The following is a 24,628-nucleotide window of genomic DNA, read 5'->3' on the forward strand; positions in this document are numbered from 1 at the left end:
CCAGCCAGGTAGTATGTAAGAGGTAAATAGAATCAAGCAACTTAAGGTCTCATAACAGAAACCAGCATTATTTATATAAAGACCACAACATTGCCATGGAAAGAGCTTGACATAGTCGAAAAACTGCAACACCTTGATATCATCAGCCCTGGATCCAGACTTCTCAATCAGGGTGAAGCCAGTTCATATGTGAGGTCCTGCGGCAGTGCTAGGATACTCTGCAGCTGAAACTGGTACACTTATTTTTTCCTGGAGGATAAGATGGTTATCTGAGTGCAGCAAGTTATAGAGAAGAGTCTTGACAAATGTTTTCATTAAGGCTCTAAATAACTATATGGAACATGCAGACTTCAAGGTGCTGTCTACTAACTCTGTAGTCTTACTGGGGGACCTCAGCACTCATGTGGGGAATGAAGGACTCAGCACAACAGGTATGACAGAAGGAATTAACTCCCAGACCTAAACCTGAGGGTAACTTGTTAACGGACTTTTATTCAGGTCATGGATTTTCCATAACAAACACCATGTTCAACAAATGGAGGCTTTCATATGCATTTGGTACAACAGTACCCTGAACCAAAACCTGATGAATGATTTTCTGGTTACATTATCAAATGCAAGGACATATATTCTGGGCAGATGAATGAAGAAAAAGGCAGAACTATCAACTGATCACCACTTCATGGAGATTTTGATTCACTGGGTGAGGCATTGAACAGATAGGCCTGGAAGCACAAATAAGCAATGGAGATCTTATTGGAATGTCTATTTGAAGTACCTCACTGAGGCAAGGTCGGTTTTTTACTTCCAGGAAGGCTATCTGTATTCCAAGTGAGACCATTGATACTGAGTATGAAGAGACCATGTTCAAGCCATCAGCCACTGAGGTGGCAGAAAGGTGATGTAACCAAATGGATTGGAAACAGAGTCTGGATAAGCAATTCACAAAGAAACAATGGGGGATATATGTATGCCCCCCCCCCCAAATGTGCAAGAAAATCTAGAAGATTTAGGATTTTTGCTTGGAAATGTTTACATATATATTTTTATACCCCAAGTAGACTCCTGAGAATTTTTCCTCAGGTTTACAGCAAATGTTGGATGTGTGATGGGGAAAAAAACGGTAATAGTGAACTTATTTTCTGGGAGCGTAATGAGTTGGCAGACTTTAAAAGATTCCCTGCAGACTACTCTGTAGGAGATACTGGGTGAGCAAATTGGTGTAACTAGGGAAATGATTTTTCTGAACTATAATGCAGAATCGGAATTGCCTAGACATAGTAAGGCCTATCTAATCTAATTATGGTGGCTGCCAAAAAAAGCAGTTACTAGAAAATGGAAATCAAAGTCTAAACCAACTGTACTAGAAGTAGTGAATATAGTAACAGAGATAAAACAACTGGAACTGAGATCTTTAAAAAAGGGGGAGGAGCAAATTACATACGAAAAATGGGAATTGTGGGAACAATACATACAGGGGAGGAATGAGATTTAAAAGAAGGTAGGACCTGAATGAGCTATGTAATGTTTGACAATGAAGTGATGTATAATGTTTGCAGTTGGGATTACGTCAATATGGTTTGTTTTCATTCATATAAATGTATAACTGCTTATGTCATAAGTAATAATTTAATAAAGATACCTTTTGTTTAAACAAAAAAAAGAAGGCAGGAATTGAATAATGCATGTAATGTTGCTTAGACTATATGATATATAACAATATATGTGATGCATAATGTTTGCAAATGTGAACATGTTAATATGGTTTGATTACTTTTATATAAATATGTTTGCCTAGGTCACAAATGATAATTCAGTAGAGATGTTTAACAAAAAAAAAAAAGACAAGGTAACTTTAGGACTTTTTAGTAGACACCAGCAGTGAGGAATAATGTTAACCTCAAGAAGAAGGCCTGCTGGGAAATGCTAAGAAGGGTTCAGAGAGGGATTTCCTGATTTTGCTGACAAACATTGGCAAGTCAAGAAAGCTACAAGAGCAGTTGGTGCCAAAGCCAAAGCTGCAGGTACCTGATGGAGTTTGGAGAGGATATGAAGTAAGACTGTTGCTGTATATTACCTGGCCTTTGTACGAATGCAGTTAGAGCTGTGACCACATATATGGTGTTAGCAGATATTCATTTAAGGATGGCGGTGAGATCTCACAGTGATGCCTCATCTCCACTCCTGTTCACGGTTATCACACATATGATATCAAGACACAAATGACATTAAGAAGATGTTTTTTCACGGGATCTACAGGCAGCATCACTGTAACTTTTTTTGAGGGGGGGTGCTTCATATCATCATGATGTAAAGCAGATGAGATAAGAATCAAGACCTCATTTCTGACATCATGGACCTCTTAGAAATCACGGAGTTTTCTTCATGTTGAGGGGTGGTGGGGGTCAACTGTCCTTAATGGAGAAGTTTACTTACTTTCAGCCTTGTCCTCATGTGATAACAAAGGGGAAGTATGACACATATTTACATTCTTGTGAGAGCTGATCCAGTATGTGGTTCTGAAGGTAGAGCTGGTTTCAGTTATTGAACAAAGCAATTATTAGGCCAATGACAGCCCTAATTAAAGGAAGTTTTTTTTTTAATATGCAAATAGTCAGCAGACTGCAACCGACCATATTAGGCCTACTGTAAAAAATGGGGTTCTGGTAATAATCATGTTAATTTGTTTCATTGGTTTAATCTTCCGTTTGCACACCTAGTCACCCCTGTGAATCTTGATGGTAAGAAAAGGTACTTAGGGTCACTAACCACTACAGATTGTCCAATATAATAAGTCACATGATTGCATTATCAGTCATGAAAATTCAATCTTGATGTGCCATGCGGCCTGGTAAAATACCTGGAAAATTAATAAATCTTATGTGTGACCATCTGGTGTCACCTCTAGAGATTTTATTTAAACCTCTATATCAAAACTGTTGTGTTTTTTTCAACATGTAGTTTGGCCAGCATTGTTCCAATGCATACAGGGGAGGAGACTTTGAAGGGATATTATTAAGAACTGCAGACTAGTCAACATGACTTAAATTTTATGTAAATGCTTTCAGAGGTGCTCACTTACTCTGTTAGAGAACAAGAAACCATACTGTACTGCCACTGATATAACATATTATGTTTTTTTCTGAAAAGCTATTTACATAGTTTCATGCAAAGCTCAGTTTTAAAAATTCAAGTGAATGGCTTTGTATATAGACCTTAGGATCACTGTTAATTTTTTTAGATCTTGCCAATACCTTTAACCATTTACCATGCAAAGTTATCACGCTATTAACCTTATCATGATGAAATGGAACTAGTCATGGTCACCTGACAGAATGTAATGAATCTGTCTTAATGAACACACCTCTTAGAGGAGCCTTGCTTGCTCTGGTGTACCTCAGGGATCCATGCATAGGCCAGTTTTGTTTAATGTTGTTTTTTTCTAGGTTTCCGAATTCTTCCAAGCATTAGATTATAAAGTATGTAGATTATGTAGATAATATTAAAACTGTGGCAGCTGTAACCCATGAGGATAACTTTTTTAGTTATTAATCAATTATTCAACTGATTCTATCAATAACAGAACTGAAGTTACGCACTTTGGCTTAAGAATGAAGTACCAGGCCTACTGTTCTGGATAATAATCAGCTTGAAGAGGTTCGCTGTATTAAACACCTGAACTAAAGTAGTAAAATTGGTGGAGCTTTTGTACAAATGTATGAGCATTGGTTCATCTAATGTGCTTGTGAGTCTGCCTACTTTACATATTAGACCTGTTATAGAGTAAAACTCCTCCTTTCAGGGAATTTACTATCCCTGTACTGTGTTCAGAGAAAATTCACTAAGGAAATCCCAGTATATAAGAATATGTCCTAACAGGCTAGATTGAGGTACCTTTCTCTTTTTTTCTATCTCATATCCAAATATAAGGGGTACGTTTTTTTTACTACCCAGAGCTCTAAGAAATGATGAATAAAGGCTATCAGTTAGTGGGACATAAAAGAGGTGAAAACACAAGAGACCTGCATGATACATGCACACAGGTGTCCAACTGATATCTGAAGTATTGATTCAATGAAGGTGTTCAAAGATGCCTTGGATTCCTTGGTTGGCTCTTACACATTTTAGTACACATAGTCTTAGAGTTTGTGCTGTGATATGCCCCCTTAGGGCCCAAACACAGTTAACACATAAACTAGTGAAACTATTTCATCCTCATTTATGGTAATGGGTTGTTTGGAGTAACCAAAGGAACTAGTTCACAGAAGCAAGTGGTAGAAATGAGATAATCTTTCCAGGATTTCTATGCATGCTTTCCATAATGAGGTGGGAAGCTCAATGAACTGGGAAACCTTGAGCAGGAAGACCTTTAGTGTACAGCCAACATGCCTGGATGACACAAACAAACAGAGGTGACTCAGAAATCTTGTAAAGTAGCACCAAAGTCAGACTCAGGACATATACTGGGAACCCTTAGAGGTTCTCCCAGGATGAGCTAGAATTCACGGTTGGGGAAAGAGCAGTTTGGTCTGGTCTGCTTGGTCTTTTGTAACTCAAACCTTCAACAACAAAAGAAGAAGGAAACTGAGAGGATGAGTAATATAATATAATATTCATAGCCAGCTCCAACTGTGTGGCGGGATAAAACCCTGACTGTGGCAAGAGTTCTAATGACAGCTCTGGTGCTTGATGCAGTTAGTATGGGAAAATGGACAAGTGATGTGGCTTTGCCAGCTCTCCTGTTTTCAACTGGGGGGAGGGCTCATTCCAGCTGGACACACCCTAGTGGAGACTGGACATCCCACAGGAGCACTGTTTTCATGAAAGGTAAGGCAGTCTTGAAGGGGTTACATCAAGAAGCAAGTGACACAACCTTGCTGATAATTGCAAGCCAAACCTTGGGTAAGTTACAGTTGGATGTAGATGGGTTTAGGTCTTAAAGCTACAAAATCATCTGCTATGAGATGGGGGATGGCTCCATTCTTTGCTTCTTGCTTTTCGCCACTCGATGTAATGCACAGTTTATAGAGCTCTTACCTCCTGGGTAAAAAAGTAGGCCATATGGGTTGAGAGAGGGGACTTTGACAGTTTGTTTGGTGGGGAGAAAAAAAAATAATCCAAAATAATATATACACGTGTATAGATATATAGATAGATAGACAGATAGATAGAGATCTATCTCTTATCTATCCATCTATGTCTACATCTATCTTTATATCTATCTCTGTATCCATCTGTGTATATGTATATATATATATATATATATATATATATATATAAAAATATATATATATATATATATATATATATATATATATATATATATATATATATATAGATATAATATCTATATATATATATATATATATATATATATATATATATGAACCCAGTCAGAAGTTTGAGTCATAAGAATGTCGAACTTCATATGGTCTACACCATATGTTCAGCTTCCTAAAAAGTCAAGCTATGGAAAGCAATAAAAATCTTCATTTTTTGCAGGAGAACAAGCAACCCTGCACCTCCCACACCCCCTGCATACTAACTCCAGGATCACACTGCAGTGGGGAAAAGGGTAAATTCCCTAACACCCACAGTACTTCATCTTCATTCAAAAGCTTTGACATTTTGGAAAGTCGATCATACAACTTTCTGATGAGTCGAGCTTCTTAATGGGACCCATATATATATATATATATATATAATGTATTCATAGACATGAAGCTTAGAAAGAACCATAGCTTCAAGCCTATAATATCCTTAATACTGGGCCTTGACTAGTGTGGTGCAGTATTGGACAAATCACCTTCTGCTGCAGTACTACTGTTATAAGTGGAAAGATTAACAAAACAATATACACTCAAGACTACAGCTCATAAACAGATGGGGTATAGAAATTAGCCTGCTCTGTTAGAAAACTGGCCATTGTGGATATATCTAGTGGCTGCTATCAGTCTGGAGAACTATTATAGTGCACAGCCTCATCAGAAATAAGATGCATGGCAAGCAAAGAGGGAAGGGAGGGATGCAGCAGATAAAAACATTTGCCCCTTGAAATCATGATGCTTGGGACTTCTCCAGACAGGACAGAAAAGTAATAAATAATAGGTGCAACACAAGGGTAGTACCTACTAATATACAGCATTACTGTCTTCCCATTCGAAATTATCAGCTGCAGTGAATTTAATTCATCCTTGTTGGGATGAGGGAGGAGGGGGTAAGTATGCTGGCTTGCATACTTACCCCCTCCTCCCTCTTCCCAACAAGGATGAATTAAATTCTTCACCCCATGAATTTTCTTAGTTTATATTACTGCAGCTGATAATTTCGACTGGGAAGACAGTAATGCTTCCCAGATGGATCCTGTTTGCTACTTTCAGTGTAAGAGATATAAGTGCAATTGACCTAAAATAAGCAATCCCAAGACAAACAGAGGAACGGAAAAAAGTTCTAAATACTTTTTTTTTTCTGCATTATCTAGATATGACTGTGATTAAAAATATCAACAGAGTCAACAAAATTCACATTTTAGTTAAATTTTTCCTAAGTTAACTATATGGGCATAAACAGATATTTCTATAGAAAATGTTGTGACCAACCTTTTTTTTAATTGGCAATAAATTGCAAATGCTCCATTTTACTTTTATAGTAGTGACAATATTTATTGGAAACCACTATATCTTTTATTATTTTCTCTCTCTCTCTCTCTCTCTCTCTCTCTCTCTCTCAGTGCCTTGCAATATGCGAGAAAAATCTGGAAAATTAAGACCCAGTCTATACCTTTAGAAGACAAAATTGTATTCAAAGCCATTATCTTAAGAGTAAAAATTTAGTGGGGAAATATTAATGTGAATGGAAACACAGAACCTGGCCACCTGACATCCCAATGAAGGGTGAGGCAACATTAATGTGAATGGAACCACAGAACTTGGCCACCAGACATCACAATGAAGGGTAAAGCAACATTAATGTGAATGGAACCACATAACCTGGCCACCAGACATCCCAATGAAGGGTGAGGCAACATTAATGTGAATGGAACCACAGAACCTGGCCACCAGACATCCTAATGAAGGGTGAGGCAACATTAATGTGGATGGAACCACAGAACCTGGCCACCAGACATCCCAATGAAGGATGAGGCAACATTAATGTGAATGGAACCACAGAACCTGGCCACCAGACATCCCAATGAAGGGTGAGGCAGAGGGGCAGAAGGCTAAGATATGGACAAGAAAAGACACCAGTGCACCTCTTTATTTATTTATATATATTTGCTTACTGAGGTCGAGCACTGATCTATATAGATGCATTTCTGGCATAGTACACATGGAACACTCTAATAAGAGAATAAAGTCAAATGAATGTACACAGTCATATCTGATACTCTTTGTATGACAAATCTATCTGGTAACTGGCTGAAGGAAAAAGGGTTTAAATTGTGTCAGGTCTCACTTGTGTGCTTCTTGGTTGCAAGCAGATCACATAACGTTTGTGAACTCTGAATTCTCAGTTGAAAAAGGGACACTGATTCTGAACACAGAAGGATTAATACATTGTTAAATCTAGGTTTAGGTCTTTCCACTTTTGTGTTGTTAATGATAAAACTGTTAGTAAATATTGTTTTCTATCCACTGTATCAATGCAGTCTGCTGACATTTAATATGTAAGTCACTGGTCAGTAGTTTGCTGTGGCATCTCATCTATTTTAATGCGTGTTTGATACCTGGAAATGTTGTTCAATGAATTTAGAGAAAGGAAAGTTGTTGACATTGCTGGGAAGAGAGAGACTGAAGGAAGCTTTAGCATGTGGTGGTGAAACTTCAGCAATCTGATTCACTGACCCAGACTGGTATCCTAGACAAATGACACAAAACAAAAATGCATTAATGCAAATATACATATAGCTTAAAAGAGTATAGACATACTTTTCAAAAGCCCATGAAGAATAGGAACATCTCAGGTTTTGCTTCATATGTTGCTCTGTCACTCATAAAATATAAGATTTTATGACAAAACTGAAGGCTGAAATCACTGTATATTACTTTGTTTTCATCACCAAAATCACAATACATAAAGATACGGGACAGCAGACATTAAGAATCAGAATGAGGCAGAGGCAATGAAGGCACCATCTGAAGCTGCAGTTCATAAATTAGTACAACTGGAGAGAAAAACAAAACAATAAACACTGAAGACTCTAGCACATTAATGACTCCCTCACAGACTGCAACCTTTACTGCGTTACATAAAGAAGAACATGACTAGAAATAAGACACAAACATTTTACGAAGCCTGGTTGCCTATATGTGGTGTGGTCCCAACTAACTGTAATGAGTTACATGTCCAGGATTAATAAACTTTATGAAAATAAAAAGGCAAACATTACTAAACCCAAGACTAACCCATGAAGCAAGTTGGGAGTTTTCCATGAAATCCCCTGGGGTACAGCCTATAAGAATTATTTTAAACTAGTAAAGTAAAGGCCACCTCATTTACTTATTTGTAGTTTTTGACTGGAGTAGATCATTGACCCACTTGACCTAATTTCTGGCTAATCCTGGAGTTACAAAAATATTCTAAGTAGAAAACATACAGTAGATAAGTTATATATAAATATGATGGACACTGTTACAGAGGTTCACCAAAAGATGTCCCATGGCCATAAACACCAAAAAATGTCAGTCATGTTTTCCACACCACCAGTAGACAGATAAATCATAAGCTGCTATGAAACACAGAAGTGAGACTTCCTCCTAAAAGTTTGTTTGTCATAGACTGGGAAGGATTAGTAAAGACAGACTGACTGAATATTACTCAGAATCACAGCTCTCCAGCCCACAGTCGATATCAGAATGATTTAATATAATAATAAAAGGTTTATAATAATATAAAAGGTTTGAAGTGCCCATTTACAGAAGTATAGTTTAGTAAAATTCATTAATGTTTTAGTTCTTAGTTTGGAATTATTAATGAGCACCCATGCTAGAAGGTCTGATCTTGTATGTGTCCTGATTGTAGTGTGGTAACTTTATTGTTAGTATGCTAGTATGTTATGAAAAGCAGCAAGCATGAAATTGTTCTTTAAAAACATTCCAAACAGTGGTTGATTACCTAGAACAGACTCAAAATGACCAATAAACATGACATAAAGATATAGCATAAAAACAGATTTAATAGTAGTTTTTGTGATTAAGCTTCCTTAAGTTCAAGACAATTTTAATGGAATATGTGCCCGTTAGTCTTTGCGTTTTGAAAGCATTAAGCAGTTGCCAATCAATACCCTCTTTTCCAGAAAAGCATTTAGGTTGCCTTGGAGGGGTTTTAATAATTTAATAAACATTGATCTTCTCAACCAAAAAAAAAATGTACAGCGAAGTGGGTCTTGACATTAGAAGGCGATTGTAAAGTACCCCGAGTTGCACCTTATGGGGCTATGTAAGTATGTGCTCTTCAAGACGTGAAAGCCTGCAGCATGATATGTTATAAAGTGATATTCCCTCAGGGGAACCAAGCCAAGTAAATAACTATATAAGCAATGAACTCACAGGCTTCTGTGTTTCTGTCTCTTGCCACATAACAATATTTATTGCCAAATACAAGGTTAGAAATAGATTTCAAAACACTGTGGATGCTGGACCATCCACCCCTGGGAAGAATTTATGATTCCTTGATGCTTTGCAATATATGTATATATTACATATATATGTCTAGGTATAATATATATATATATATATATATATATATATATATATATATATATATATATATATATATATATATATATATATATATATACATACATGTATATGTATATTTGTATATAAATATATATATATATATATATATATATATATATATATATATATATATATATACACACATATATATTTTTATATATGATGCGTGTGCATACATACATAATCATACACACATATGTATTAAAAGCACTAAACAAACCTTCTAGTTTTCTGTCAACTCACCTTTTCTGTGCAAATATAGAGATACTCTTTCCTACATATTTACAGCTCTTTTTCATATTGTCAAATTTAGCTATATATATTATTGAAATGTAGCTTGTCTTGAACTTATCTAATATGAAATGCTGAATAACATGTCTGCCAGCACGTAACTTGGGTATGTGTGCATAGATTTAAAGTACAGTTGAAGAGAAAGAACCTAATGGAGGTACAAAAGAAGGATACATTCAAATCTCTGCAAATAACAAAATCATCATTGCAAGACGTTTACCATCTAAAATGTAATGGGCTATAATAAACACTTTTCATGTGTTTACAGATTCTCCTGAATGCAATTCTTTTCAGGGACTTGTTACCAACTGCTACATGCCCTGTGTCCCTTTAAAAAGTGATTGGGCAAAACCTGTGCCTGTGACACAGAGGGATGAATCCCTGTCTACAGCTTGAGTTTACTTAGTGAGACAGCACTCAATTGCTTGGGATGCACAGGCAGTGTTGTCTACAAGGGAGGCTAGGCTTTGGCTGAGTTTCGCATGGAGTAATGAAAGATACATTGTGGGTCCATTGCACACCAGCCTTTGAGCAGCATGAATGTATAAAGGAATAAGGATTGTGCTTTAGAAAATAAAACACTCCCTCTTCAGCGTTATGATGGTAACCTAGGATACCTTAGTCTCCTCAGTGACTCCAAACATGGGTCTAAAATCATTCAGGGGGTGGCTAAGGTAAGTTTGGTAGACAATGTGGATAAGGAGGACTCTTGTAAGCAGGTAAATGTCAGGTGCAGGAGCCAAAATAGAAACCAAATGAGCAAAAGACTAAATTCTAACAAGTTCCCCTTCCATTCTAGAGGAGTCCATGACATTTTGCAAAAGCACATTCATTTCACCAAAGCACAATGTCCTAAAATAAGTCAGTAAACATGATTTCACCGAATCAGAGAATGGTATTTTTTGCAGGGAAGTATATCCCCTTGACTTCTGTTTCCATTCACCCCATCTCAAATATTACTTCCAGAGTTCTACACCTCTGGGAAAGATAGGCAGGTGAGACGAATATGGGTTCTCTCTCTCTCTCTCTCTCTCTCTGTCTCTCACCTCTTCCTCAAGGATCCAGGTCCTTGGAATTGGAATTCTTACAATAGGGTGGCACTGGGTAGTATGTGAGGAAACACCCCGCACATGGGGTTGTGTCATCTCCTAAGACTGAATAGTACAAAGAATAATCTTCAGAGTGAGTCTAGCAGTAACCCTCCCTTCAGGAGGAATAACAAGGATATTTAGTTTTAAAAATTCTTATCCATTTATTCTCTGATGGATGTGCATCCTTGCTTTAACAACTTAACATCAGCCATTTCTATTTGGCTTAGTCTCAAGTATACCTTGTGGTTAACTGATTTTTTTTTTTTATGAGTCTCACAAAGATATTGTCAGATTGTTAATAAAAGCATCAACAATATGTAACCAAGAAGGGACTCTACCAAAAGCACCCATTTTTACCTTAGCCGTTGGAGAAAAAGCCCCCTCAAAATATGCCCCTGCCTTTTGGAATTCTTTGCTTCAATACATTGGAGAACTAAAGAGCTGCAGGGTACAAATGAACCTGTGTCTCAGCCCATGGCTATGGTAGTCATTCAACAATGTGGTCCACAAACTCTCTGTATTGTCACAGTAATACCAAATACTTTATTCTAATAATTGTAAAGTTTAGCATGATACACCTAGATAATTTTTGTGAAGATGCTCTTCTGACTTTGTGAGCAGGAGACTGATTCAGTTTGTATATGGTTTTCAAGTAAAAGCTTTGTTGAGTCTGTGTAAAAGTTTTACGTAAAATATCTGCTGCTTCAATGTATGCCAGCAGTAAGTTAATGAAAGTGCCTTATAAAGTATTGTTGCTACTATGTTACCTGGGCCATAACTGGAAAGGGTCCTTGGCCCATCTCACCTACCCAGCTGACAAAAATTAATAAATAACATGCATGCATGCATGCATGCACGAATACTTATCCAATAAGCAAAGTACTGCAAAATATCTATAGAAAATTTTACTTACTGCATTTGGTAACATTTCAAATATAACAATAACTAATGGTAAAACCAGAGTTAACTTGGTTGTGAATTAATAGCAGCTAGAATTCTTTGCAATGAAATACATACTTAGTGCAGTCATTTTGATGGCAGATAATACTTACCATTCACTGACCGCAGCAGAGCTGCCAGGTCTGCAGGTATTTCAAGCCGGCCAACATTCTAGATATATATAAAAAAAACAAAAACAAAGGGAAAGATGTTAGAAAATAAACAACATAATGAGAAAACTGAATGTATAAACAAGATTCTGAATGTATGCTGGTACCCAATCATAGCTAATAAATTATATTTCATTAAAATCGGGTTTTAAGACTAAAAAGCAAAAAAAAAACATTGATGCAAAACAATCACTCACAAATAAGATAAAATAGAAACACACCTACTGAAAGGCACAAAAACAGTAGATGCCTATCCAATATCATTACTAACTTAACAGCTGTTCTGAAACTGCACATCTGGTACAAATAATCATGTGGTGAAAGTAATATTTTTCTGAAGGTTAAAATGTTGATAAAAAATTGGAACACCCAAGGCATTTCTTTCTGCTGACAGTGTCAGTGTAATTATATTTATTTAACTGCCACACCCACACTTAATGGGTGTTACAATTGCACTTTTGCTCACCATGTTAATCAGTGTCACTTCTGATGAAAGGAAGTCTAGTTGGCAGTGTGTACTCACAAAGTGACTGGATTTTCATTTGATTTCTGTGGACAACTTTCAATTATCTATATATACAACTGAAGGGCTGAATACAAAACAGATTAAGTAACCCACAGACACCTCTATTTCTCAGAGGGGAAAGACCAGTGACTGAGACTGCTGCCTTGTTGACTTGTAACAAACACTGAGCCTTCTAAAGCTTGTTGGGATTATAGACTTGGTGGTGACAGAATATGTTTTACAGGCAACTTAGGAATGCATTTGTAGTACTGAAAGTACCAAAAATGCCTGAACACAGTAAATAATGGCATCACCTCTACTCTGGCCTTCATTTTCATTGGTTCACCTCTGGCTCTGTTTATAGGTTCATAGGTTCATTGGTAGGTACTAGGCTATCTGCCCGAAGGCATTTATAAGCCTAGCCGGAATGTGTTGGATTTTGCCGCCCCCTTAGATTAGTTCCCTGTGCCTCCGTCCAGCAAAGCCATTGAAGTGATCACTGGGGTAAACTTTCTGTTTCCCATCCACTCGTCAAAGTTTCTCTTGAAGAGGGTTAGCGAGGAGCTCTGCCTAATGTAGATTGGAATCTTGTTCCAGGGCATGGGAAGTCTCTGGGACAGGAATCTATCCCTCCAGCACATCCTATTTATTGTTGTGGTGAGGTTTAGATCTCTGGAGCGTGTGGCTCGAGGGGATATGGTTTTCTTTAGGTGGAGCATGTCCATCAATTCTGGTTTGGACATGGCCTTGTATGTCAGGCAGAGATCACCTCTGAGTAGGCGGTATGCAACCGAGTACAGCTGGAGTTTCTTCAGTCAAGCTGCATAGGGCATCTGTTTGAGGCCAGTGATCCACTTGGTGAGGTACTTCTGTGGTCTTTTCAGTTGTTGCAGGTGTCTTGTAAGGTACATCCCAAATGGGGGATTGTACTCTATGATGGGTCTGATGAGTGATGCGTAGAGGGGCCCAATGACCTCTTATATCTGGATGCAAACCCTTTTGTGATTAGGTGGACCACATAGAAGGACTTTCTAACCACTTTGGCAATGTGATTATCAAAGGAGAGGTTACTATCTACCTGGGACCCCAGATCCCTTATTATGTCTTCCGTATTTAGGGGGCTACCGCCTATGTACTAGTTTGTGGGTACTTTGTTTTTTCCAAAGGGGATGACTATGCACTTTTTGGCATTTAGCTTGAGGCCATGGTTGTGACACCAGGTATCTGTCTCAGTGAGACCTTTTTGGAGGATGTCTGTGTCAGCCGGAGAGTCAATTATAGTCCCTAGATCTGCGAACTTGGTAAGCCATAGTTCTCTTGTGCTTGCCTGTACCTCTGAGATGTATATGCCAAACAGGAGGTGTCCTAGGACTGAGCCCTGGGGAATGTCACTTGTAACTGGTTTAGAGTCAGACCTAGCTACCGCAACTCTTACCATGTGGGTTCTGTCCGTGAGCCAGTTGGCAACCCATCTCGTGACATAGGGGTTTATGTTCAGGCTGGTGAGCTTGTCTATAATACCTGAGTGGGGAATGGTGTTGAAGGCCTTTGTGAGGTGTACGTAGGCTGTGTGGACCACCTTTCCCTCATCTATAGCCTTAGTAACTGTCTCAAAGAAGTCCACCAGGTTTAGGAGGCATGATCTGGCCTTAACAAAGCCGAACTGGGTAGCGTCCAGTGTTTGGAGGTTCCTAATGTCTCTGTTAATGAGATCCATGATGATGCACTCCATAGCTTTGCAGACCAAGCTAGTCAGGCTTATAGGGCGATAGTTCCCAGGGTCCGTTGTGGCTCCACCTTTGTGAAGCGGAATAACCGTTGCTGTGCACCACTCTGTGGGCACGTAGCCTGTGGAGAGGCTGAATTTAAACAGTGTGTTTAGGTGAGGGGTTAGTTCATTTTTGAGCTTGTGTAGGATGCAGCCTGGGACACCGTCTGGTCCCATTGATGCTGTGTTTTTTGCTTTGGAGAGGGCTTTTTTAACCTGTCTGTGATTTTAGGGGCACTACATTCTTCTGGTATAGTTATGGGCCCTTTTGAGGGTGAGAGGGGGGTGAAGTTTGCACTGAGCCTGTCTGCCAGGATGTTGGCTATATTGGTTGGTTCAGTGTATTTTGTGACATTCTGCACTAGCTCCGAGCAGATCTGAGAATTGCCACTTAGATTCTTGACATACCTAAAGAATGCCTTGTGGTTATCTTTGGAGTCCATGGCAATTTTTCTTTCAACGCTAGCCTTGGATGATTTTATGAGGGAACATAGTTTCTTGTTGATACTGATCAGGGATGTCTTCCTTCTTGGGATTTTACTCTTTTCTGTACTAGTTTCCTCCTCCTATTGTATAGCTTGTTTATGGCAGGAGTCCACCAGACTGGTTTCCTTTTCTTGGAGAAGTGAGTCTTGGTTTTGTTTGGGATAGCACAATCCATGCATTCTTGTAGGTGCCCATAGAGTGCATTAGTAAAGGATTTTGCAGCTTGGACAGCATTATCCTTTAGCATGGGGGCTTTGAGACTTCCCACCTCAGTCTTAAGTAACGTGAAGTTTGCTTTTGAAAAGTTTTCATGGTGGTTTCTTTGACGGGGGTGGTAGCGGAATGTGGATATCCAGAGTGATTAGTTTATGGTCAGATCTAACCAGCAAGGGGTTGACCTCCGATGTGGAACACTGGTCGCCCATGTTGGTGATAACCAGGTCCAATATGTTGTCACCTCTGGTGGGGGTATTGACCAGTTTATCCAGGGCATTTAAGTTTATAAATTCTAGGAAATGTTGGGCAAGGAAGATTGTACTTGAGTAGTTCTCCCAGTTAATGTTTAGGTACTTGAAATCATCCAATATCAGTGTGTTTGGTAGGACCTTTATGTTTCCCAGTGTTTCCAGGAATGTGGAGTGGAGGTCCTGGGACATGGTGGGAGGAGGAGAGGGTTGTGTGTGTACATGAGGCAATTGTAACATTGCATCAAAATCCCAGATTCACCAGTTGGACCGGACAGTACACCTGAAACTGCCCTTTGGACATGCCTGGATAGGTACAGTGAACTGTTTTACTGATTGGCTGGTAAGGTCGAATAGAGAGCCTTGTCCTTCTCTACAGTATAGGGGGGTCTAGTGCTAAGGTTTATTAGTGCTTGCTATGAGTTTTGACCAAGTGCCGGGATGAGAAGTGAATGGTTTGAGTGCTTAAGTTGAAAGTTTGTCTAATTCCAAGGGAAAAATTGAAAAGTAGACTTTGTGGAGCCAAGAATAGTTATACCCTAGCTAACCGGCACTGCCTGGTGTGCAAAACCATGCAAATGCGGATTTTGTAGCAGGGAAATGAAAGAGATAGAAATTAGCCCAAAATGGCTAATAATATGATATAGGTATGTACTTATCTGCTGTATCCAGTCACTTGGTAAGTGTGGACCACTTACAGGAACAGGCATAATGAAAATATAGATGATTGTCACACATGAAGCCACACTCTGGCCCCACCCGCAAAAATGGGAAAATGGGTAGCAGATGGATGGATATTCCAGCAGAAGAGAATAAACTGGCAACTGCTCCTATTTTAGCTTTGCTCATTTCAGCTACAATTTCTTAAGGTGTACTGAGCTTAAACAACCAATTAATAAACTTCTGCAGCTGATATTTCTCTTGCACTAATTCCAAACCTGTCATTTGGTGCAGTGGACAAGCAAACTGTTTTCAACGTGACAATGTCCCCCCATGGATCAACAGTATAATGGCTAAACTAGAGACATTTTCCCTTACTATGTATTCTCTGCAAACAAGAACCATCTGCTTAAATGCTATCAATTTATCAATCAAAAACTGTTTCAAAAATTCCATCATCTGTCCACCCAGTTTCTGTATTTATTTATTTATTTATTATTTTTATTTTACATTTGTTGACCGGGATAGTCCGACTGGATGTATGTCCATTTTCAGCGGAGGCCCCTGGAGGAAATCTCCACATTAAGACAATTTACAAGACAGAAATCTTGACCATATACAATACAGATAATGTCAGACAGGTAAAACATTTCAGATACAGGAGCATTTATATAGTACTGTCACAGTAACATACCAACATACCCGACTAAATAAGTTAAACATTTTGAGTAAAAGGATTAATAAAACATTTTTTTTTTTTTTTTTTTAGGGTAACATTGTTTATAAAATTTACCAAACCTTAGGAGGTGAGCTACTACTACAGTAGGAATTAATAGAGAATATCAGACCACCTGAAATAGCATGTTAAATATAAATAGTAAAGAATAGTCCTGCTAGGGGAGAAAGTGTCAGTCAGGATTTGCGCATGGGCAAAGCCATTGGGCTTTAAGGAAGATTCTTAATTGCTTGTTGAAAAGTGGGGCAGAAGAAAGGGCTGTTAGTTCAGTTGGAAGAGTGTTCCAAGAGTTAGCAATAGAGTTTGAGAACAAGCTATCTCCAGATTTGTTGTTGGACTTTAGGGTAGCCACTTGTACCTTATTAGCTGATCGAAGGGTTGTTAGATTTTTATATGGACAGATTCGGATAGAGAGTATGGGTGAATCTGTGGGATGGTGTTAGATCCATGTATGTTTCCATGTATGGTTAGAGGCACTGCCACTCATCTTTACCTCACAGCTTAAAGGTGAGCTTGATTATCTTTCCTTTAAAACAAAAGTTAAATCCCTTGAACAGAATTTTAAATAACTCAAAACGAAAACAAATACCTTAGAAGCAATTCCAGGTGGTAAAACCAGAAATGTGTAGGGATATACGGGACTCTTTTCAAAGACTCAAACTTTCCATTTTCAAAATCCTTGCTGCATTTTTTACGAATAACTTACACACAGCATTTAAAGCTAAATTCAGTTAATCACTTGGGTACCCCCAAAAAGGATGCAGCAGTGTTGTGGCTAAAGCCAAATTTCTCAGTATATGAAAAAATGTTTTGCAGGCATCCATTCGGGAAAGAATTATTCACAGCCAAGGCACAATTTACCAAGGCTTATCTTCAGCTATAACCATGAAACGGAAATAAAACAAAAGTAATTTCTGAGCAATATGTAAATTCAAAAAAAAAATCTAACTTTCTGTCTCTTCATGAAACTGAGAAAAAGGTCAAAACATTAAACAAATGCAATAAATAAGTTAAAAATACTATACAGAGCCCAAATTTAATAGGGACTCCTTGAGTCTTTATATTTTCAATAAAATCATTTGTTTATAATTTTTTGTTACTCTGATAGACATTTATTATAAATAATGGATCTTGTCAGTATTTAGACAGCACCAGAGGCATATAGTTTAATATCCTCACTTTAAATATCAACAGATTTCTCCAATTAGCACCCCACAAAAAGAACCAGAACTTCATAAAGTTTATTTCACCAACAGTTTAATACTTATAGGAAATGCTTCTGCCATTAGTTAAATATAACATTTAAAAACACCACTTTTTAATAACTATGCATTAATTCAGATATTAATAAATTTACTGGGGCAGTTTTATAATTCATAAGAAAACAACATAACTAAGGCAATATTTCAGGACATGGCACATAGAGTAATCCCTAGAATAATCCATAGATTTCTTATTGCCTTCATATAAGCAGCTTTCCAAATCATTTTACAAACATTATATTAGACATTTTTAAATATGAACAAAGACAATAATATTTTACTAGGATATTAGTGTATTTTTTATTCTGAATCCATAACTAACAGTACATTCTATTGTACTAGAGGAAGGAAATACAAAATATTACTGTGCTGTTTTAAAGAAACAAAAAACGACTCCAATATAGACTTTAAGCAATTAAGATCTTAAAAATATCCTAGAATTCTTTATATTTTGTATTTAGGAATTTTAGTTGTCAATGCAGATATACTTAACCTACACCCAGGTCGCTACCAGATCTTCCCCATTTGATCATATCCTTTGAATCCTTTCTTAATAGCACACTTAAAACTGTCAGCATAATAACTGCTCTCTTATTCTCCCTTTATTTATTTAAGCGAATAAGCTCACTGGACATGGATGTCTCTTTTCAGTGACAACTCACGAGCAATATCTGGTTAAGTGACTTGCTTAGAGACACACATAGAGTAAATGGAGCCACAGGGAGTCACAGTATGGATTACAGTAGGCATCTCATTAACAGCTCAAAACCTTAAACCTCTTCACTAATTCCAAAACTTAAATTAAACAAAAGATTAACAAAATTCTGCCAGTTAGACCAGTCTCAACCATACCTCTCAACCTATTAAAGAAAAAAAAATCTAGACAATGACAGAATAATTGGGGGACAAAGGCCCAAAACATAGGGACAATTTTTAAATATTGTTCTTACAAACATAGAAAGTTGACTGAAAAACAGTTTTGCATCAGCATGCATTTTCTGAAGGGTTTGAAGTCTAAAACTCACATGCCTATCATTATTTCCTGACTTCCATTCTCAATGTTTTGCCAGTGATTTGCCAGAAAACCAAAATTTTATGAGGAACAGACCAAAAATAAGAGACAAAAATCTGGACATTCTGCAAAAATCTGTACAGTTGAGAGGTATGGTCTCAACTCAACCATTCCTCAACAAAGTAAGCAGCATTTAAGGTATATATCCTTTCCTTTCTACTGTCTTTTCATTAGTTCTAAATAAGAAGGAAAGAACAAAAACATACAAAACCAGTTGCTCATGCACCAGAATAATTCTGACAAAGATACTGTAACTCCAGTCAAAGCTTTCTTCTGTGCTTAAACATATAGCAACAACAATAGGCATTTCTTATTTAGAGAATCGTGGAACATTGATGCCAAAAGACATGGAAAATATTTTTTATGATTATTTCCAAGGGCAAAAGAAATGATATTACCGATGCTACTGGAGATTCAGGTTACCCTCTTACAGATCAGGAGACTACTATAGCTTTTCACCCAACATTTTCAGATTCTCTTCACAAATCCAGACACTGAGCAAGAAAAAAAATAATTATATCACCATTCATTATAACCCTCAATGACTTTTCTCTGATGTTCTGCCTGACTTAGACATAATTAAAGATATCATAAATCATCTTCCTTAGAAGAGGTCCGCAGACCCTGATACCCTTCGTAGTACATTTTATGACAATCATCTAATTCCACTGATATTAAAATAAATGGAGCATTACTAGATACCAGATAAATACTTCAGTTTAGGTAAAAAAGTTATGACTTTTAAAATGAAAGACTGTAAAAATATTGATAGGTATGGATCTGCAGTTATACTGAGCAGTGATAATAAAATATCTGCAAAATGTTTTAACAATTATTTAGTACAATCATACCTTGGTTTGTGATTTACTGTTGACTTGACTGGAGTGGTAAGAGAAGGTTTATCTGAATTTATATTTTATTTGTTATCACTGTTTTTCACTGTTTGTAGGTAGAAATGGATAGGTTTCAGACAGGCAAGCTCTGGCCACCCCAAGGGGTCTAGACAGCTATAAATTCATAGAGACTGCAGAGAGGAAAATCCTGAGAATATCTAAACAGTCCTACCTTGGTTTATAATTGATTGATCTTTACTGTTAAAAAGAAGTGCGACTGAGAGCAATAGTGAGCGCAACGTAAAGGAATAACAGCTTTTGTCTGGTTTGCAGAACTTGTACGGTCAGAATAACTTTACTGCACTTACTTTAGTATTTAGTTGTATAATGCTTGTGTGATTTTTTTGTCATAGAATTTGATTTAAATTCTCTTTGAATTCTGTGGTTGCTGATTTTGATTATTCTTTTCTTTTACAATACGAGTATGCAATTAATGATTTGCTAATGCACAAATATCTTGTACAGTGTAATAAAGTCTATGCATATTTAAAGTTACAGCTGATAACACTGATGATCTTTGTTCCTGGTGTCAAATGTTACATGATTTGCTTACCATTGTTAGAAGTAAATCTACCCTTAATGATGATGATTTCACTTGTTCAATCAGCATGGCTTGGAGAACTGTTGTTTCGTATATTAATGACTGGATGGGTGAGATAAATAATGTTAGGCAAAGAACAAATAGAACACATTTAGGAAACAATGCCTCTATTGCCTGCAAAGATCATTCAACCCCTATGCAATAAGATGATGCTTCTGACAACTTTGGAATCCTGGATGCAAGTATTCAGCAATCTGAGGTTCCAGTTTGTTTAGAAGGAAACAAAAAAAGAAAGAAAGGAAGAAGTTTACAACAAATAACAAGGAAGAAAAAGAAACTGATTAATGACTGTAAAGGAAAGAGAATATGTAGTAAAAATGACACTGCTCTGTTATGTATCACACAGGTTACAGGGAATGATGATATTTTTATATCGGAAAACCTTCAGTCTACAGAAAAAGGCATCATTTTTCCAACAGAGAAGGTAGAAAAAAGAGACAAGGAGCAGGTGGAAAGGAAGAAATTAAAACTGAACATGGAAGGATTGAAGAACATTACTGTAAGAAAAAAGAAGAGAAAGGCAGATGGTGACTACATGGCTCAAACTGTGGATTTGCAATACCAGCTGGATGAAAATTTAATACACAATGAAAACAGAGGGATTAACAAGACTAATAGTGATGAAGATCTATCCTTTGTAAAAAAATGACAGCGCAGATATTACTAGATCAGAAGCTGAAGATTCTTCAGAGCTTTTAAGCAAAGATATTCTTGTAATTGGAGATTCAATTATTAGAGGAACTGATACTTATATTTGCAGAGAAGATAATGAACATAGAATAGTGTTATGCTTGCCAGGAGCAAAAATAGAAGATGTGAGACAAGCCTTGGAACACCTTAATGTAGGGAAAAAACGATCTGTTTTTATTCATGTCGGTACGAATGATATCATCAGCAAGGACTCTCTGACAGTTAGTCGGGAACTGACAGCCCTCCTAGATAGTATAGCTTGTAATGGTGTTAGGACTTATTTTTCACAAATCACCTATAGAAAGGATAGTCATGTCACTGTGAATGAAAAGATTTTTTTGGTAAAAGCCTACATGGAAAACATGTCCTGTTTTAAAAAATGGAAATGTGTAGAGCATCCAAACCTAGTTTTGGGCACACGTGTTCAGATAGTATGGCAAGCATTTGTCTAGATCAGGGAAGATAATTTTTCTGCAGATATTTTGCAATATTTGACAAACACTATGCAGGATTTTTGCCAGGTCAAAAATTTAAAAGTTCACAGATAGCAACATTTGATGCCTCCCTGATGGTTGTTAATACTAGGAGCATTAATATTTTATTGGAAAATTTGCTACGTTCCCACAAGATTGATGTTATTTTTTGTGAAACATGGTTAAAGAACAATGACTGGAAACCAGTTCTGTCAAGGTATAAATGTTTTTACTGTAACAGACATTCTAACAAAAAATCAGGTGGAAGTGTTATGATAGGGATTAAAGAAAGCTATGAGACCTGTGATTATTACATGTTCAGTGATAACACTAATACTATAGACTGTGTAACTGTGACAGTAAAGACAACTCTGGAACATAATAACAATCACTGGAGAATATAGACCACCAAAGTCAAGTGCAGAAGACCTAAAAAAATTCATACATTTCTTACATGAAACAGAGGAGGGAAGAATAATATTAGCTGGGGACTTAAATTTACCAGACACAGACTGGAATAATAATGATTCAACAACATTAGTAAGAAAATTATTCACAACGTATATTCAGGAGCAACAATTGCTTCAGATTGTAAAAAAAACTACCAGAGGACAGAACATACTAGACATTGTTTGTGGACCTAAGGAAATTACTGTTACTTGACGTCAAGTTTTACCACCATTGTTACGCAGTAGTCATGGGGTTATAAAGGTTTATTTGGTGCTAGATAATTCTGCCAAACTGAAATCTAAGCCAATGGACAGAAGGTTAATTACAGATTATACGGAAGCAAAACTAAAATTAATTATGGAATTCCACTGCTTGAATATCAAATAACGTTTTTGTAACATATGCATAAATGTTGAAGGACTAAACTCCAAAATGTTTTGTGTATGCGTACTTGCATTAATAAAATATTTACAGTTTTAGTTTCAATAGTTTTTATTCACATTTTATAGTTTCTCTGTTAATACGAGTACAGCACAGTGGTGCACCATATATATTGGCTAAATGAGCTACACCGAAGCTGCCACGTCCTGATGTGGGGGGTGGGGGGGCATTGCTAGTCCAATATGGCATGAACAGCTTCTCTTTCAGAGCTCCTTCCACAAGAATCAAATCCATTTGGATTTTCTTTATACCTCTGTGGATCACCCTCAAGTGTCTGTTGGGTAACATGTAGGAATTTGGTACACCTTACTGTCGGTCAGATCAGTCTTTTGAGTATCTAACTCAGCCTATGAATTTAGATCTTGGTTAAATTGGATAACTTTCCACACCTAGCAGCCTATCAGAAAGCTCTGAAATAAAATCGGCCTTAGGAGCGTGTTCCACTAAAACTGCTTTCCTCATAAGCGGTAACTAACCTACAGGCCATGCACGTACAGGAATCCAATGCCAAGCTGAAAGAAAAAAAGGTGTATTTCTTTGGAAGACCTTTGTCATCAGAATAACCTCAGGCTGATTGGTCTTGAAGAAGGGATTAAAAATAGTAATCTATCTACATTTTTATGGAAGAATTTGACAGAGGCTTTGAAACTATCTTGCAACCCCCATTGTAACTGAAAGAGCATTTTGAGCAGATTCAGGATGCCCACCAAGACAAATTTTATTCCGCTTGCTTAATGAAGTGGATAAAAAAATGTATCCTCTCCGTTTGTAGTGAAGGTACAGTCCCAAGGAAATTTGCTGTGCTCACAATTCAAACAGTGGCTCAAAAGGAGAACAAGACAAATGTAAATATCCAAGTTTAATAAAATATCACAAATTTATATGACAAGCCATAATCTATTGCATATTGTGACATATATAGTCGTCATGTTCTCTTTTAGGGCTGCTTTTTCAAGTATGGACTGGTTTGCTTGTTTTTTGCTGGTGGTGCCAGAGTTTACTTGCTTGAGCTTCCTTTCATTATAAAATTTTTGCTACTAATCCAACACTCAACTCACAGGGTTTGGAGCCCTACATCTTCTGCATAATCTTCTGTCAAGGGTTATGACAGCCCAGACCTCCAGTGGTAGCAATCGGCCAGACAACTGTTTTATGAGGTTATGAAGGTTTCCTCCGAACCACTTCTAGAACAGGAGATAAACATTACACAGAAACTCCCCTTCTGTTCCTCCTCATGATGTCAAAATAGTGATAAATTCAAAGGACTCAAAATCAGGTATGGACAAATTTACTACAACAAAAAAGAAACCTTTAACCCAGGTAAACTGTCAGCTGCCTTTTGAGTGTCAGGATCCGCCACATAACTCATGCACTCAGGTCACACGACAACAAGTACAAATATGACTATGTCATTGTCCATGTTGGTGTGAATGACCAGAGACATACCTCCCTGGACTACATGAAAAAAGACATGGAAGAGCTCTCCGATCTTGTAGCCCAGGCACGTATGACCCTAGCCCTGAGTAGCATCCTGCCATCGTCCAGAATGATGCCACAGTACAAGGACAAATGATTGATTTCAACAATTGACTAAGCTTCTGGTGTCATTCTAAGGGGATCCAGTATCTGTCTGCCTGGGATGACACGGTCGACAGACCACAATGCTTTGCCAGAGATGGCCTGCACCTGTCGCCCCTAGGATTCTGGATACTGGCTAAGGCTCTTGCCGCCACTATAGTGACATTTTTAGGCAAGGTTCAAATGACAAATTCACTACTGTAACAGGAACAGGCAAGCAAAAACTGAGGGTAATGCTACTCAATGCTAGGAGTCTAAATCTCAAAATGCACTCACTCGAGGCAATCCTTAAAATGGAGAACATCGATATCTGTGCAA

The 24,628-nt window shown here is 37.4% G+C and overlaps 1 protein-coding gene across 3 annotated transcripts in view; it reads right to left on the bottom strand.

The window, feature by feature from the left end:
* Positions 1–24,628, bottom strand: part of MYO15B (myosin XVB) — a 1,190,858-nt gene that overhangs the window by 1,003,687 nt on the left and 162,543 nt on the right. For all 3 annotated transcript variants that reach the window (XM_044084949.1, XM_044084950.1, XM_044084948.1), the window contains exons 3-4: positions 12,175–12,232; positions 7,727–7,857 (exon numbers count right to left, since the gene is read on the bottom strand). In XM_044084949.1, the coding sequence (XP_043940884.1) occupies positions 7,727–7,857; positions 12,175–12,232 (189 nt within the window). The remainder of the gene's footprint in view (positions 1–7,726; positions 7,858–12,174; positions 12,233–24,628) is intronic.

This window comes from Protopterus annectens, chromosome 10.part0 (assembly GCF_019279795.1).
Source record: "Protopterus annectens isolate FY-2018-M chromosome 10.part0, PAN1.0, whole genome shotgun sequence".
In the NCBI taxonomy this organism is placed as follows: Eukaryota; Metazoa; Chordata; order Ceratodontiformes; family Protopteridae; genus Protopterus; species Protopterus annectens.